The 14,620-nt window shown below is 40.4% G+C and overlaps 1 protein-coding gene across 3 annotated transcripts; it reads left to right on the top strand.

The window, feature by feature from the left end:
* Window positions 1-1,431: 1,431 nt before the first annotated feature.
* Window positions 1,432-13,891, top strand: tp53inp1.L (tumor protein p53 inducible nuclear protein 1 L homeolog). 3 transcript variants are annotated; one of them, XM_041566570.1, is made up of 5 exons: window positions 1,432-1,662; window positions 5,762-6,004; window positions 7,186-7,446; window positions 8,723-9,074; window positions 11,411-13,891. In XM_041566570.1, the coding sequence occupies exons 3-5, from the start codon at window positions 7,335-7,337 to the stop codon at window positions 11,658-11,660; spliced, it is 714 nt and encodes a 237-aa protein (XP_041422504.1). In that variant the 5' UTR covers window positions 1,432-1,662; window positions 5,762-6,004; window positions 7,186-7,334; the 3' UTR covers window positions 11,661-13,891. The 3 variants fall into 3 exon arrangements, with proteins under 3 accessions (XP_041422504.1, XP_041422505.1, XP_018123662.1); XM_041566571.1 differs by lacking the exon at window positions 5,762-6,004 and having other exon boundaries at window positions 7,229-7,446; XM_018268173.2 differs by lacking the exon at window positions 5,762-6,004.
* The last annotated feature ends 729 nt before the right edge of the window (window positions 13,892-14,620 follow it).

Here is a 14,620-nt window from a genome sequence, read left to right as displayed (position 1 = left end):
TTGACTTCTGCAAAAAACGAACAAGGGGGCAGGATGATGGTATTGGGGCAGAGCACTGACATGTGGGGTTGGGGAAATGTGCGCCTCATGTGGGTGGAGTTTTGATATCAGAGGTGGTGAAACCCGAACAGGCAGTTCAGGGCCAACATCAGCGGGCAAAAGATAGCTGTCCCAAAGGCTTGCTTTTCCGTAAAAAATTCCTTTATTTAAATTATCATTAAAAATATTTGGTTACATTCAGTCCCCCCAGGCCCACCTTACGCGTTTCGCACCTTCCGGCGCTTAGTCATAGGTGTATACACCTATGACTAAGCGCCGGAAGGTGCGAAACGCGTAAGGTGGGCCTGGGGGGACTGAATGTAACCAAATATTTTTAATGATAATTTAAATAAAGGAATTTTTTACGGAAAAGCAAGCCTTTGGGACAGCTATCTTTTGGATACAAGGAATTTTGATATATGTGTCGCCTGTGAACTGGGGCGAGTACCTAAGGCTTCACCAAATGTAAATCAGAGGCGGATTCCCAATTTTGATATATACAACATCAGCGGGCCACAGATAGGGTTGCCACCTTTTCTGGAAAAAAATACCGGCCAGGTGGCAACCCTAGCCACAGGGGGTACAGTCGTACTGGACCCGGGCCAAAAAGGTTGCCTGGCTGTGTTGCACTTTCCAGTGGCCAGTTCTAAGCAACTGGCCACTATAAATAGTTTTATAATTATTTGCTTTTTTCTTCTGACAGTTTCCAGCTTTCACATGGGCGTCGCTGACCCTCATCTAAAAAGCAAAATGCTCTCTAAGGCTACACACTGATTATTACTGCTACTTTTTATTACTCATCTTTCTATTCATGCCTCTCCTATTCATATTCCAGTCTCTTATTCAAATCAGTGCATGGTTGCTAGGGTAAGTTGGACCCTAGCAACCAGATTGCTGAAATGCGAAACTGGGGAGCTGCTGAATAAAAAGCTAAATAACTCAAAAACCACAAATAATAAAAAAACAATTGAAAATTGTCCCTGAATACCTCTCTCTACATCATACTAAAAGTTATCTCAAAGGTGAACAACCCCTTTAAATCAGAGTGCCAGTTATTCTGTCCCACTTAATATCTAGGGCCTTAACTGACCTTTAAGCTAGTTTTTTATCTCAATAATGTACTGGCCGCACAGAGCCCGATACATTTATATCCCCCCTGATGGCGGCCCTGCTGCCCACTACTAGGGGTTCTGTCAGGACTTGTCCTACTAGCAGCCGGTGTTAAAACCACGCCCATCTTATTCTAATGCCCGCCCAAGGGCACGTGTACCTGCGCCTGCTCTGAGCCTACTTGTTACATTTATTTCTAGCCACGCCCACTTCCCATTCCAGAACATCCCCTGGGGTCACATGCGTTAACAACAGCCCGCCCTGCGGTTCTCATTGGCTCTGGGGTTCCTCGTGACGTCAATGCCGATCAGCTGTTTGCAAACTCAGTTGTAGAACAACAACAAAAAAAGCTTCAGTCGTGAACCGAGAGGACTGGTTTAGGAGGTTCTCGTGCCTCATCTTCCGCCCTGTGGGAATATTTATTCACATAAACGGTTTTATCGTCGTTTACCTCATCCCTGTATACGGGACTAAGCGGCCAGAAGGTAAATCAGGATACAAAGCGACCAAAGAGTGAGTATCGCTCGTGTTGACGCCTGTGGGGAGTGAAACAACAGCTTTGGGAATGATAGGCGCGCACTGGAGCTTTACTTGTTAGTGAAGGGTTTATAACCGGATAGTTGTAATTCCGCGACATTTGAAAGGCTTAAGGTTTTGTATAGAGAACTAACTAGTCCAAGCAGACCAGCCCTAAAGCTTAGAGTAGCTGAAGCCTTTCTCCGGCCGGCACCTCCTGCAGCCGCTATTGTGAGACAGTGTAGGAGACATTAGCGATCTCTAGGAAATGCTCAGCAGCGCCCCCTGGCTGGGCCGTGTGTAAAGGTCGCGTCCTGAAGCTCTGACGAAAAGGCGTGGCCTGAATGAAAGTAGTTCCCACCCCACCCTTTGTCTCCTTATTTGGCCCCTCCAGCTGGTCATACTCTCTGTGTATCCAGTGAGGGAGAGAGATCCCTTGCTGTTGGGGTATTGGGGGCTGCGCTGCTATTAGGATGGGCATCAGAAGGACCCCATGGTGGTGAAACCTAAAAGTAAAAGTGCACCATATATGTCAGGGGTGCTAAGGACGTCGATCACAGTCTACAAGTAGATCCCTGTCAAGTTCCTGGTAGACCGCAACCTGGGGCCCAGCATAGGAAGTGAGCAGAGAGGGCTGGCTGGGCTGAGAGAATGGAGAGAGGGCGGGCTGAGAGCAGAGGCAAGCATGGACATGGAAGGAAGGGCTGACGGCAACAAACACAAACACAGAAGGGAGGGCTGGGCAACAAGCAGGGACACATAAGGAGAGCTGAGCAACAAGTAGGGACACATAAGGGAGAGCTGAGCATCAAGCAGGGACACCGAATGGAGAGCTGAGCAACAAGTAGGGACACAGAAGGGAGAGCTGAGCAACAAGCAGGGACACAGAAGGGAGAGCTGAGCAACAAGCAGGGACACAGAAGGGAGGGCCGAGCAACAAGCAGGGACACAGAAGGGAGGGTTGGGCAACAAGCAGGGACACAGAAGGGAGGGCCGAGCAACAAGCAGGGACACAGAAGGGAGGGCCGAGCAACAAGCAGGGACATAAGGGAGAGCTGAGCAACAAGTAGGGACACATAAGGGAGAGCTCAGCAATAAGCAGAGACACAGAATGGAGAGCTGAGCAACAAGCAGGGACACAGAAGGGAGGGCTGACAGCAATAAGCACTGAGGGGAAGGGTTGGTTGAGCAGCAAACATGGAGGGAAAGGGAGTGTGTTTAACAAGCCAAATTTTGTAAAATTAATAATGTAATTAGGAGGTGTGGTCAAAAATTGAACTGGTCAAAAAATTGCTGCGCGTACCAAGGTAGATCCCCCGATGGGGGCCAGATGTCAAGAGTAGATCCCAGTGTAACAAAGTCTGGGCACCCCCTGATCAGTTGTCATTGTCTATTAACTGTAACGCTGTACATGTTGCAACTTACTTGTAGTACAGCTGTAGCTGAAGAAGCAGGTGGGACATCCCTGGTTCATCATATTCCTCAAATGCCCCCCCCCTCTGCTTTAATTAAAGGAGAATTCAACCCTAATGTTAAAAAAACCCTACCCCCCTACCCTATATAGACCTCCCTCCCTCCTCCCCAAGCCTAAGTGTTACCCCAGGCAAATGCCCCTAACGCTTTGCTTACCCCTCAGTGCAGATTCTGTCCAGCGGAGTTCACAGGTGCCATCTACAGCCGCTTCGGTAATCTTCAGAATGGGAGCGGCGCATGCGCAGTTCGAGCAATTTTCTGTTTCGCGACAACTGCGCATGCACTGAAAAAGTGCCGGTCTCATTCCGAAGATTACTAAAGCGGTTGTAGATGGCGCCTGCGAACTCTGCTGCCTGAATCTGCACGGAGGGGTAAGTAAAACGTTAAGGGCATTTGCCTGGGGTAACACTTAGGCTGGAGGGAGGGGGGTCTATGTAGGGTTGGGGGTAGGGTTTTTTTTTTTTAACGTTAGGGTTGAATTCTCCCTAAGTAGTCAGACAGATCAGCAGGGGGCTAGGCTTAGGGAACTGTCCGAAACCATTAAAAATCATGAAAAGTCTGCATATTTGTTAATTGACGTATATAGCAATGTTTTTTGAAATTTTGTTTTCTTTTCAAAAAGCTATAGTTATGTTTTTGTGGAGTTCCCCTTTAAGGATGATCAGATTGTTTAGAACAAGGTACCTTTAAAGAATAATGCAAATTCGAAGCAACTTTTAAAATTTGCATTCATTAAAAATTCTCAATAGTTTTGAGTAGCGATAGCTTTAACTGCTATTGGAAACAGCATGTGTCTATTTTTATTCACATCCATTTTGGTTCTGACTGTTAAAACCATGTAGCAGAAGACAGCCAAATAAAGGGGTTGTTCACCTTTTGAGTTGAATTTTATGATGATGCAAAGGGTGATATTCTGAGAAAATTTGCTATTGGTCTTCATTTTTATTATTTGTGGTTTTTGAGTAATTTTACTTTTTATTCAGCAGCTCCAGTTTGCAATTTCAGCTGTCTGGTTGCTAAGGTCCAAATGACCCTAGCAATGTGTATTGATTTGAATAAGAGACTGGAATATGAATAGGAGAATGCCTCATAGGAAGATGAGTGATGAAAAGCAGCAACAACAATACATTTGTAGCTTTCAGAGTATTTGTTTTTTAGATGGGGGTCAGTGGCCCCCATTTGAAAGCTGGAAAGAGTCAGGAAAAAACGGCTAATGATGAAACATCTCTAAAAAAATAAATAATGAAGCCCAAGCAATTGAACTTATAATTGGCCAGTCTATAACATACTAAATATTAACTTAAAGATGAAGCACCCTTCTTGCATACCTGTAAAGAAGTAGGCAAGGCTGACTTCAGCTACATTGTTTTTAATTGACAGAAGTAGGTGTGCAACAAATAATGTTTAGGATAACTTTAATAATAATGTATAGGATAACTCTGCAAAAAAATGTATAGCAATGCCCTTAACCTACATCAGTCAACAAATTGTATAGCGACCTCGCCTGACATGCTAGCACAGGGGTCCCCAATCTTTTTTTTTACCTGCGAGCCACATTTAAATGTAAAAAGAGTTGGTTGGTAGGCAACACAAACATGAAAAAATTCCCCGGGGTTCCAAAAAAAGGGCTGCGATTGGCTATTTGGTAGCCCCTATGTGGTCTGGCAGCCTACAGGAGGCTCTGTTTGGCAGTACTCCTGTTTTTTATGCAACAAAACTTGCCTGGAATACAAAAACAAGCACTTGTAATTCCTATGATTATCCACTAGGGCAGTGAACTGGTGGCTCGTGAACAATATGTTGCTCACTAACCCCTTGGGTGTTGCTCACAAGCTACTAGTTAGGGATCACTGCCCTAGCAGATAATCATAGGAATTGGCGGTATAACCCCCTGATTCAGTTGTCGGCCTGGTCCCACCAGGATGACCTGGAGCAGCGGCCGGAGAAACCAGTCTGCAGGTCAGGTAGGAACACATTGCTTGTTGACTTTACAAGACTGAAGTTAAAGGGATCCTGTCATCGGAAAACATGTTTTTTTTTCAAAATGCCTCAGTTACTATTAAATGAGGCATTTTGAAAAAAAAACATGTGCAGAATTCTGCTACTCCAGCAGAATTCTTCACATAAGTCCATTTCTCAAAACAGCAAACAGATTTTTTTATATTCAATTTTGAAATCTGACATGGGGCTAGACATATTGTCAATTTCCAAGCTGCCCCTGGTCATGTGACTTGTGCCTGCACTTTAGGAGAGAAATGCTTTCTGGCAGGCTGAATGTAACTGAATGTGTCTCAGTGAGACATGGGTTTTTTACTATTGAGCGTTGTTCTTAGATCTACCAGGGAGCTGTTATCTTGTGTTAGGCAGCTGCTCTCTGGTTACCTTCCCATTGTTCTTTTGTTTGGCTGCTGTACAGCAGTAAAGAGTGATTGAAGTTTATCAGAGCACAAGTCACATGACTTGGGGCAGCTGGGAAATTGACAATATGTCTAGCCCCATGTCAGGTTTCAAAATTGAATATAAAAAAATCTGTTTGCTCTTTTGAGAAATGGATTTCAGTGCAGAATTCTGCTGGAGCAGCACTACTAACTGATTTATTTTGGATTTTTTTTTCCCATGACAGTATCCCCTTAAGCTTGAAACAGCTTGAAAAAAAAAGGTGAGATTTTGAATAAAAACATATTTGCTGCCCTTGGTACTCTTGGATCTGTGGCTCATACAGCAGTGTCTTCAAATATCTGTAACTTCATTATTAGCTGGAGTGTGTATCAATGGGACCTTAGCTACAAAAAAACAGAAAACCACTGTTAAAGGACGAGGAAAGTACAATACACCTGGGGCAGAATAGATGACCGTCAAAGCGTAGGTTGGTGCACTTCAGTGTTTTGGATTTTGTCATGATTTTTATGGTGTAGTTTTTTATTTCTAAATTACACTGTTTACACTGCAAATAATTCAATCTACCATATAAAATTTCATTCCTGAATCAAAAGTGTATATTTTTTTAGCTAATATTGGTATGTAGGCAGCCATCCAGGTCATTTTGCCTGCTCATGTGCTTTCAGAAAGAGCCACTTCATGATGGAATTTCTATCAGACAGTCTCCTACTCCATGTCACTGAAGGAGTTGCAGTTGCACCAGTTAATAGTGCTGCTGCAGCAGAATTCTGCACTGAAATCTGTTCTTCAAAAGAGCAAACTTTTCTATATTTCATTTTTACATTTGACATGGGTTTAGACATATTGTCAGTTTCCCAGGTGCCCTCAGTCATGTCATTTGCGCTCTGATAAACTTAAGTCACTCTTTAGTGCTGCGTTGGAGTGATATCACCCCTCTCCCTCCCAGCAGCCCATCAGCAGAACAATGGGAAGGTAACAAGATGAATCAAAGTACATTTAAAAAAAAAAAAACAACATGTTTTTCCTTGACCGTATACATTTAAGCCAGGGGTCCCCAACATTCAGATGTAAAAAGAGTTGGGGAGCAACACGAGCATGAAACACGTTACTGGGTGGTGCCAAATAAGGGCTGTGATTGGCTATTGATGGCCCCTATGTGGACTGGCAGCCTACAGGAGGCTCCCGTTTGGTAGTACACCTGGTTTCTACACAACCAAAACTTGCGTCGCAAGCCAGGAATTTAAAAAAAAGCACCTGATTTGAGGCCACTGAGAGCAACATCCAAGGGGTTGGGGAGCAACGTGTTGCTCATGAGCTACTGGTTGGGGATCATTGATTTAAGCTAATACATGGTGAAAACGCATAGCTGTATGTTTTAGAGCTGAATGGCAGCAGATTGGCATTTTTCCACCAATGAAAAATATGCAAATAAAGCTGCACAAATCCATGTTAGTGGCAAAGCAGTCATATTGGGTTTATTTCATGTTTTAGTGTATGGTTAACCAAGTTATGGGGAAAAATCCCAAGTCCCAAGCATTATGGATACTAGATCCCATACCTGAATGTTTGTTTGTAGCAGAGTTAGAAGATTAGATTTTGTTACTTTTGTGTAGCAGTAAGCATCATATTCTCTCTCTTTTTTAATAGGTTTTATCCAGAACAGTTTACATTTCCTCCTATATCTCCGCAGTGAGATATAATTTAGCACTTTATCGCTGCTCGTGCCACCTAGCTACACCTGAGCCAATTCTGTGAGTCTGACGCACTGCTACCAAAGGACTGTCCCTTGCCTGGGAATGTTCCAAAGGCTGAACAATATGTTTGCTAGAGAATGCAGCAATGTCTCAAGCCAAGAAACCAAACTCAGCGAAAAAGAAGATGATGAATGGATTGTTGTCGACTTCATAGGTATGAATGTAATGCTTTTACACAAATGTCTATGTATATCCTACTGATGGGATGCTTTTATGTGGAACTTTTTAAATATTTGAGAAGTTAAGACTTAACACCCAAGCAACAATGCATCCATACAAGCTTCCTCTTATTTATGATCTTAACTGTCTGTTCTCATTACTAGAAACCAAACTAGTTTGTAAAGTTAACCGACCTCTGTAAAGCTGGCCATGCAACTCAAGACTATAGGTCCTCTGCACTCAACCCATTATCAACATATTAAAGGAACAGTTCAGCGTATAAATAAAAACTGGCTAAATAGATTGCATGTGCAAAATAAAAAATGTTACTAATATAGTTAGTTAGCCAAAAATGTAATGTATAAAGGCTGGAGTGACTGGCTATCTAGCATAGTAGCCGGAAAACTACTTCCTGCTTTGCAGCTCTCTAACTTTGAGTTCGCCAGTGACTTGAAGGGGGGTCACATGGGACATAACTGTTCAGTGAGTTTGCAATTGATCCTTAGCATGCAGTTAACAGTTATGACCCAAGTGACCCCCCTCACGTCACTGATTGGTTACTGTTTGATAACCAATCGGTGGAAACCAAGAGAGCTGCAAAGCAGGAAGAAGTGTTCTGGCTATTATGTTAGACATCCAGTCACTCCAGGCTTTATACATTAAATTTTTGCCTAACTAACTATACTAGACACAGTTTTTATTTTTACCCTGAACAATTCCTTTAAGTCTGTATGAATTTTGTGGTCACAGCTTCATTGCACCCTCACATAATAGTTTAAAATATAGTGTTGTACACAACTGTCCCTTTTTTTGCTATAATTTATACAGGAGCAGTGACCAGCTCCATGATGTAGCTCCCACCCTTTCCAGCTATAGTCAGGTGATTCCAGTGGTGGCCAATAAAGGGGCAACCATGTTTGGGAATTTAACCCTTGAAAGCAGTTGCAGGTAAAATTCAGTCCATTTGTAAAATGTATAATGAAGCAATAGAATTATTAATGAATCAGATGAAAGTTGAGTGTAGGACTGGCCAGACCAGGGATGACTTTGACGTATTTGGCCAGCTTAAATATATTGCAATATATGGACAAACAATCCCTATTGACTGATGTTAACCATGAAACAATATTTTAGTCAGCGAATTGAATTCTTTATAATGCAATTCAGTTTAATTTAACAACATAATCACATGCACATAAAATATGAACACTTTATTTTTGATACCTATACAAATCTTCAAATGCATTTGTTTTCACCATTGCCTCATTCAGCTCAAGTGGATCCTGGTTCGAGGTTTTCTGAAGAAGCAGCAACGTTTGAAGTCATATCACATTCTGATGAAACGCCTGTTACACCACAGGGGCCCAGTGCTTTTGAACGTTTAGGAACCACAAGTGACTCGTGCTTCATTCATTTCAACCTATGCCCCATGGAGGAGAGCTGGTTTGTGACACCACCCCCTTGTTTTACTGCAGGAGGACTGACGAGTGTGGGGGTGAAAACCAGCCCTTTGGAAAACCTTCTCATTGAGCACCCAAGCATGTCTGTGTATGCTGTTCATAACTTGTGCCATAAACCAGAGACTAGTTGTGAATCTGTTTTTCCCAGGCTTGATAGAATAGAGTAAGTATAGTGTAAGTTTCTGGTCTTTTGTTACATATTTGTTACATATTTCTTGTGTCTATTTCTTGTGATCATTTTCTATATGTATTTATTATGGAAGGCAGTGTTCTTTAAAGGAACTGTAACATATAAAAATGAAAGTGTTTTAAAAGAACGACAATACAATGTATCGAATGAAGAGAAGAAGATAGCAACAAGGAGCTTTTACTAGAAATACCCTGGGCTGGTGCAGTATTTAGGAGCACTGGCCCAGGGCATAAATGGTTATAATCAATAAGAGTGGTGCCTAAAACATCAGTGAAGAATATCCCATTTGCCATAATCCTTAAAGGGTCAGTAACACGAAAAAATTTAATTGTTTTAAAGTAAGAAAAATATAATGTACTGTTGCCCTGCACTGGTAAAACTGATGTTTTTGCTTCAGAAACACTACTATAGTTTATATTAGTGGTCCCCAACCAGTGGCTCATGAGCAGCATGTTGCTCCTTAACCCCTTGGATGTTGCTCCCCATGGCCTCAAAGCAGGTGCTTATTTTTCAATTCCAGGCTTGGATGCAAGTTTTGGTTATATGGAAACCAGCTGTACTGCCAAACTGAACCTCCGGTAGGCTGTCAGTCTTCATATAGGCTCCAGGAATATTTTTCATGCTTGTGTTGCTCCCCAAATCCTTTTACATTTGAATGTTGCTCACGGGTAAAAAAAAAAGTTAGGGGCCCCTGGTTTATATAAACAAGCTGCTGTTCAAAAACTGCACCAGCCCAGTGTACTTCTGTAAAATCTCCTTGTTGCCATCTTCTCCAGATTCTTTAATCTTCTTCAGATTCTTTAATCTTCTCTTCATTCTGATCCAGGCAGGCACAGGTGGAATAAAGTGGAAGCAAACTTAGATGCAAAAAGCCAGCTTTTTCACTCTATTGTGCATGCGCTTGCCTGGGCCAAGAGAAAAGAAGACAGCAGAGAAAGAAGATTGTGGAGAATTCGCTTCAACATAAATACCCTGAGCTAATGTAGTTTTTTTGCTAGCAGGAACATTGTCCTGGGGTAGAAGGTGAGTGATTATAATCACTGGGTGGGGGGGTAGCCTAGCATTTTGGGCTTAAAAGTACAGCCTGGGGCAAATTACCTACATAAATATACAGTAATTTTATGGATTAACATTTTCTCAGAATTTACTCCATTTTGATGATTTGCCATGGGTAACATAAAATCAGGGGTTTTCTGTAGATAGTAGGAAACTGGGCTAGGTTTTTGACATTTTATATAAAAACTAGGTTGTTTTTTCCTTGTATTACTACCTAACCAGTGAATAATAATTTGTATTCACTGGGTAGGCAGCAGTTTCTTTTTAATAAATGCTTTATATAGTGAATAAAGTACCCACTCTTGTAAATTATAAGGATATTATAAGTTACCGAGGAGTTTCCTAACCATGTAACAACACAAGGTCATGCAACTCCAAGGTAACTTCTAATATCCTCGTATTTTGTAACAGGGTACTTTATTTATTATAATGCACAAGTTTCAGTGAGTCTTGTGACAGAAATGACATCACCACTCACCATTTATAACTGATGCCATCAGTACCGTTTATATAGTGAATAAAGTACCCCCTCTTGTAAAATATAAGGATATTATAAGTTACCGAGGAGTTTCATAACCATATAAAAACACGAGGCCGAAGGCCGAGTGTTTTTATACAGGTCATGGAACTCCGAGGTAACTTCTAATATCCTCATATTTTGCAACTGGGGGTACTTTATTTATTAAAATACACAAATTTCAGTGAGTCATGTGACAGAAATGACACCAGAACTCACCATTTATAACTGATGACATCAGAACTCACCATTTATAAGAATATAATTTACAAGATATTCATGGCTTTTGTGTATTATAAATTGTATTCTGACACATATGCTCCTGGTTATTCTAAAATTATAAGAAACAAACCAAATTAGCTTTACAAATACAGGTATGGGACCTGTCATAGACTGCTTGGGACTTTGGGTGTTCCAGATAAGGGGTCTTCCCGTACTTTGGATCTCCATTGCTCAAGTCAACTAAAAAAAATTATTTAAGCATTAAATAAACCCAGTAGGGTTGTTTTGCCTCCAAAAAGGATTAATGATATCTTAGGTGAGATCCAGTACTGTTTTATTATGACAAAAATCATTTTTAAAAATTTGAATTATTGGTTTAAAATGGAGTTTATGGGAGTTTATGCCTTCCTGTAATTGGGGGCTTTCAGATAATGGATATCATACCTTTAATATACTGTAGTTTGTTAAATGTATTGCATGATTCTTTTTCTAAAATAATTGTATTTATTTTTAGGTCGGATACAGAGGATAAAAAAAAGGGTAAACACCCACATTGCTCTATTGCAGCTCTTGCTGCTCGCATGAAAGGACTGGAGAACACCAAAACCTATCTCAGCAATAAGTTGACTAAACGTCATTTGGATAAACATCTTAACCGAAAAGGTTTTAGACTCCAGAATCTCATCCGAGGATGCCGTTCCCAACAGATCAAGCACAGCAGACACCTCGTTCACCAGCCTTCACGGCGTCAGTATAATTACTGAAGGAATATTCCTGCATCGTTCCCTGGGTTGAGTAGCAGAGGGGCTTTCAATACACAGTGCAGCATACAGGTCATTCTGGTACTAGGACTGTGCAGGTCTCAGTTCTGTACCTTGTAAGTTCAGAACAAGGTTAATACATTCTTGTTAACCTATGCTTATTATGGAGATATGGTATCTGTAAAATACAGAGGAACAGAACTTTTTTTTAAAGATCCTTTATGTAACGCTAGCATTGAAATCTTGATACAGAAGAAACACTGAAATCGATGCAGTTGCCTAAGGGACTGTCAAAACCAAAGCTAGTGTGTGTTGGTACAGAAAGTACATATTCTGTAGCATTATTATAATGGTTATTCAGCCACGCGACTTCTCGTTCTTTCTTAATATTTCTCCTGAAGATTAGGACCCCTCTGCTAATCATTTCTAAACTGAAATTTCTCACCAGCACTTGTCAGAGAAGATCCATAGAAATAAGGGAGAACACTTTGGTCACTACAGTGATTAAGGTTAATAAACACATTTTTTAAAACTAGGGATAGAGGGCTTCTTAAATGTGTCTTGGACTAGATGTTTTGTCCACTGTCATATATAAGATTATTGTACTATGTACAATATTTACTGTGAGGGAGAATTTTAAACAGGGAAGTAGATTATGACAACGTTTGTATTTCACACGTAGAACTATTGTATAAATCTGTTTCACATAATTGATATTCCTACATCAAAAGATCATGCCTGAATTATTAATTATTTTACATTACTTGTGGTGGACAGCCATAAAGGGATAAAAGCAATATGCAAAAAAAAAAAATATATGCGCTGTTTAGGATGAAACTTATTGTATTATATTAATATTAATCTTTCCTTGTTTATTAATACTAATGAGATCTCTCAGTCTATAGAGACTGCACACAAAACTCCAATAGAGAGAAGCATGCCTTTCCAATCACGTTGTGATTTGCCCTCAATTGATTAACATAGTTTCATAATGAAGATCTGTCATAACAGCTCTGAAATCTGCTCTATCTTTATTATAAGACAGCAGGAAAATAAGAATTTATTTCCCATGGGCCCAGACTCCAGCTGGTACAAGGATAGGTCAGTTCCCATCGGCCCCTTTTTAATTTCAACCATAGGCTTATATAACACCTAGAACATTTGGTACTGTCTCAATCCTAGGTCCCAGTATGACCCTGGGTTTACTTGGAAATTGGACAGTTTGCAGTCTGTTTATCAAGCTGTGTAAAAAGTGGAAAGAAACATAACCAGTGATGTTGCTGATGGCAACCAATCAGATCTTTGCTTTGTTTTCTAACTTTTGAAATCTAATTGCTGATTGGTTGCTCTGGGCAACATCACCAGTAATGCTTCTCTCCACATTTAACACAGCATAATAAATAGGCCCCCTTTGTGTCCTAATGCACCATACCTGTGTTCTTTAGGTTCATCCTCCCTACATTTTCTTTCTCGCTAATGGTAGGAGGAGCCAAACACTAAGAATATTTGGAGGGCATTTCCATAATGCTAAAATGAGTACAATTTATTATGTAGTCCCAACCCCCTCAGTGCTACCCAACAGCTGTATGTATTGTGCCATTTAAAATAGTGTGAAATGTACATCACCAGGAGGTGGCATGGGGCTTTTATAGCAGGATAGAATAGTGTATAGGAGGAGTGTTGTACTTAGTAACATATTCGTTAGTATAGAACGAAATAAAACAAGAAGACAAATTAAACTTAAATCACTAAATCTTTATAAAGAAATAACTTAACGAAACTCCACTTGCGTCCCTATTCAAAAAAGGCGACAGTGATGATCCATCATGTGGCGCTCGATTGCTCCTCCCTGGCTATCTCCTATAAGGAAAGCAGGGAGGAGAAATAGAGCGCCGCACGATGGATCGCTAGATCGCCTTTTCTGAAGAGGAGCGCAAGCGGAGTTTCGGTAAGTTATTTCTTAATAAAGACTTATCGATTTAAAAGTTTAAGGGGCAGATTTATCAAGGGTCGAATTTCAAAAATAAAAATACTTTGAAATTCGACAATCGAAAATACTTTGACATGGAATTTCAGTTTTTTCAGCGAATTTGGGTATCCTGCGGTCGAAGTAAAATCAGTTGATTCAAAGGATTTCAACGATCGTTTGAACGTTTTTTCTTTGACTTAAAAAAACGTACAAAATTGCTCTAGAAGGTCACCATAGGCTAACATAGCACTTTGGCAGGTTTAATTTGGCGAAATATTGAATTCAAAGTTTTTTTTAAAGAGACAGTACTTCGATTATCGATTGGTCGAATATTCAAACTATTTTACTTCAAATCGAATTCGAAGTCGTAGTTTCCTATTCGATGGTCGAAGTATCGAAAAAATTACTTCGAATTTTTTTCCTTCGAAAATTCGACCCTTTTTTCGTTATATACTAACGAATATTTTTTTTTTTTTTTTAAATACTGGTCCTTTAACACTTTTAGATGGTACAGTGATCAATGAGCTCTTGGGGCTGCAGGAATGGTGGCAAGTGTAAAATACAAATCCCACTTGTAATTTGCTGATATCCTTCATTGACTGTATTTATCATGTTTGTCATGTTTTCTCATGAAAGCCATAATATACTGTTAACCATGCAGATTTGTAATGGTCACCACTGTCCTATTTAACTCCAGTCTCTTCACACAAACACCTAAAACATAATGTTCACAATGATTTGTCCTTCTTTTGTTATGAAGGTCATAATTGTGCAACAATTGAAATGACTCGTGCTTTATCTAACCTACTCCCAGAAAGTTACAGGTGTTTGACATCCTATTCATTTAAATACTGCCTTAATTATTAATATTAAATTCCCAAGGCACTTTGTCGGTCGTTTGCCTTGAGGTCATGTATATGTACATGTGTGTTTTCCTTGTGAATATTGTGTGAGATGAAATGTTCTTAATGAAATCAATCAGCGCAGTCACACT

The sequence above is a fragment of the Xenopus laevis genome, chromosome 6L (genome assembly GCF_017654675.1).
Source record: "Xenopus laevis strain J_2021 chromosome 6L, Xenopus_laevis_v10.1, whole genome shotgun sequence".
Taxonomy (NCBI): domain Eukaryota; kingdom Metazoa; phylum Chordata; class Amphibia; order Anura; family Pipidae; genus Xenopus; species Xenopus laevis.
Note: the sequence above shows the minus strand (reverse complement) of the source record. Positions and strands in the feature narration are given on the sequence as shown.

Excerpts from the sequence above, each read along its gene's own strand:
- tp53inp1.L (XM_041566571.1), top strand. The coding sequence starts at position 7,335 with ATGTTCCAAAGGCTGAACAATATGTTTGCTAGAGAATGCAGCAATGTC. Across the intron at positions 7,447-8,722 it reads GATTGTTGTCGACTTCATAG|CTCAAGTGGATCCTGGTTCG; the intron begins GTATGAATGTAA and ends TGCCTCATTCAG. Across the intron at positions 9,075-11,410 it reads CCCAGGCTTGATAGAATAGA|GTCGGATACAGAGGATAAAA; the intron begins GTAAGTATAGTG and ends ATTTATTTTTAG.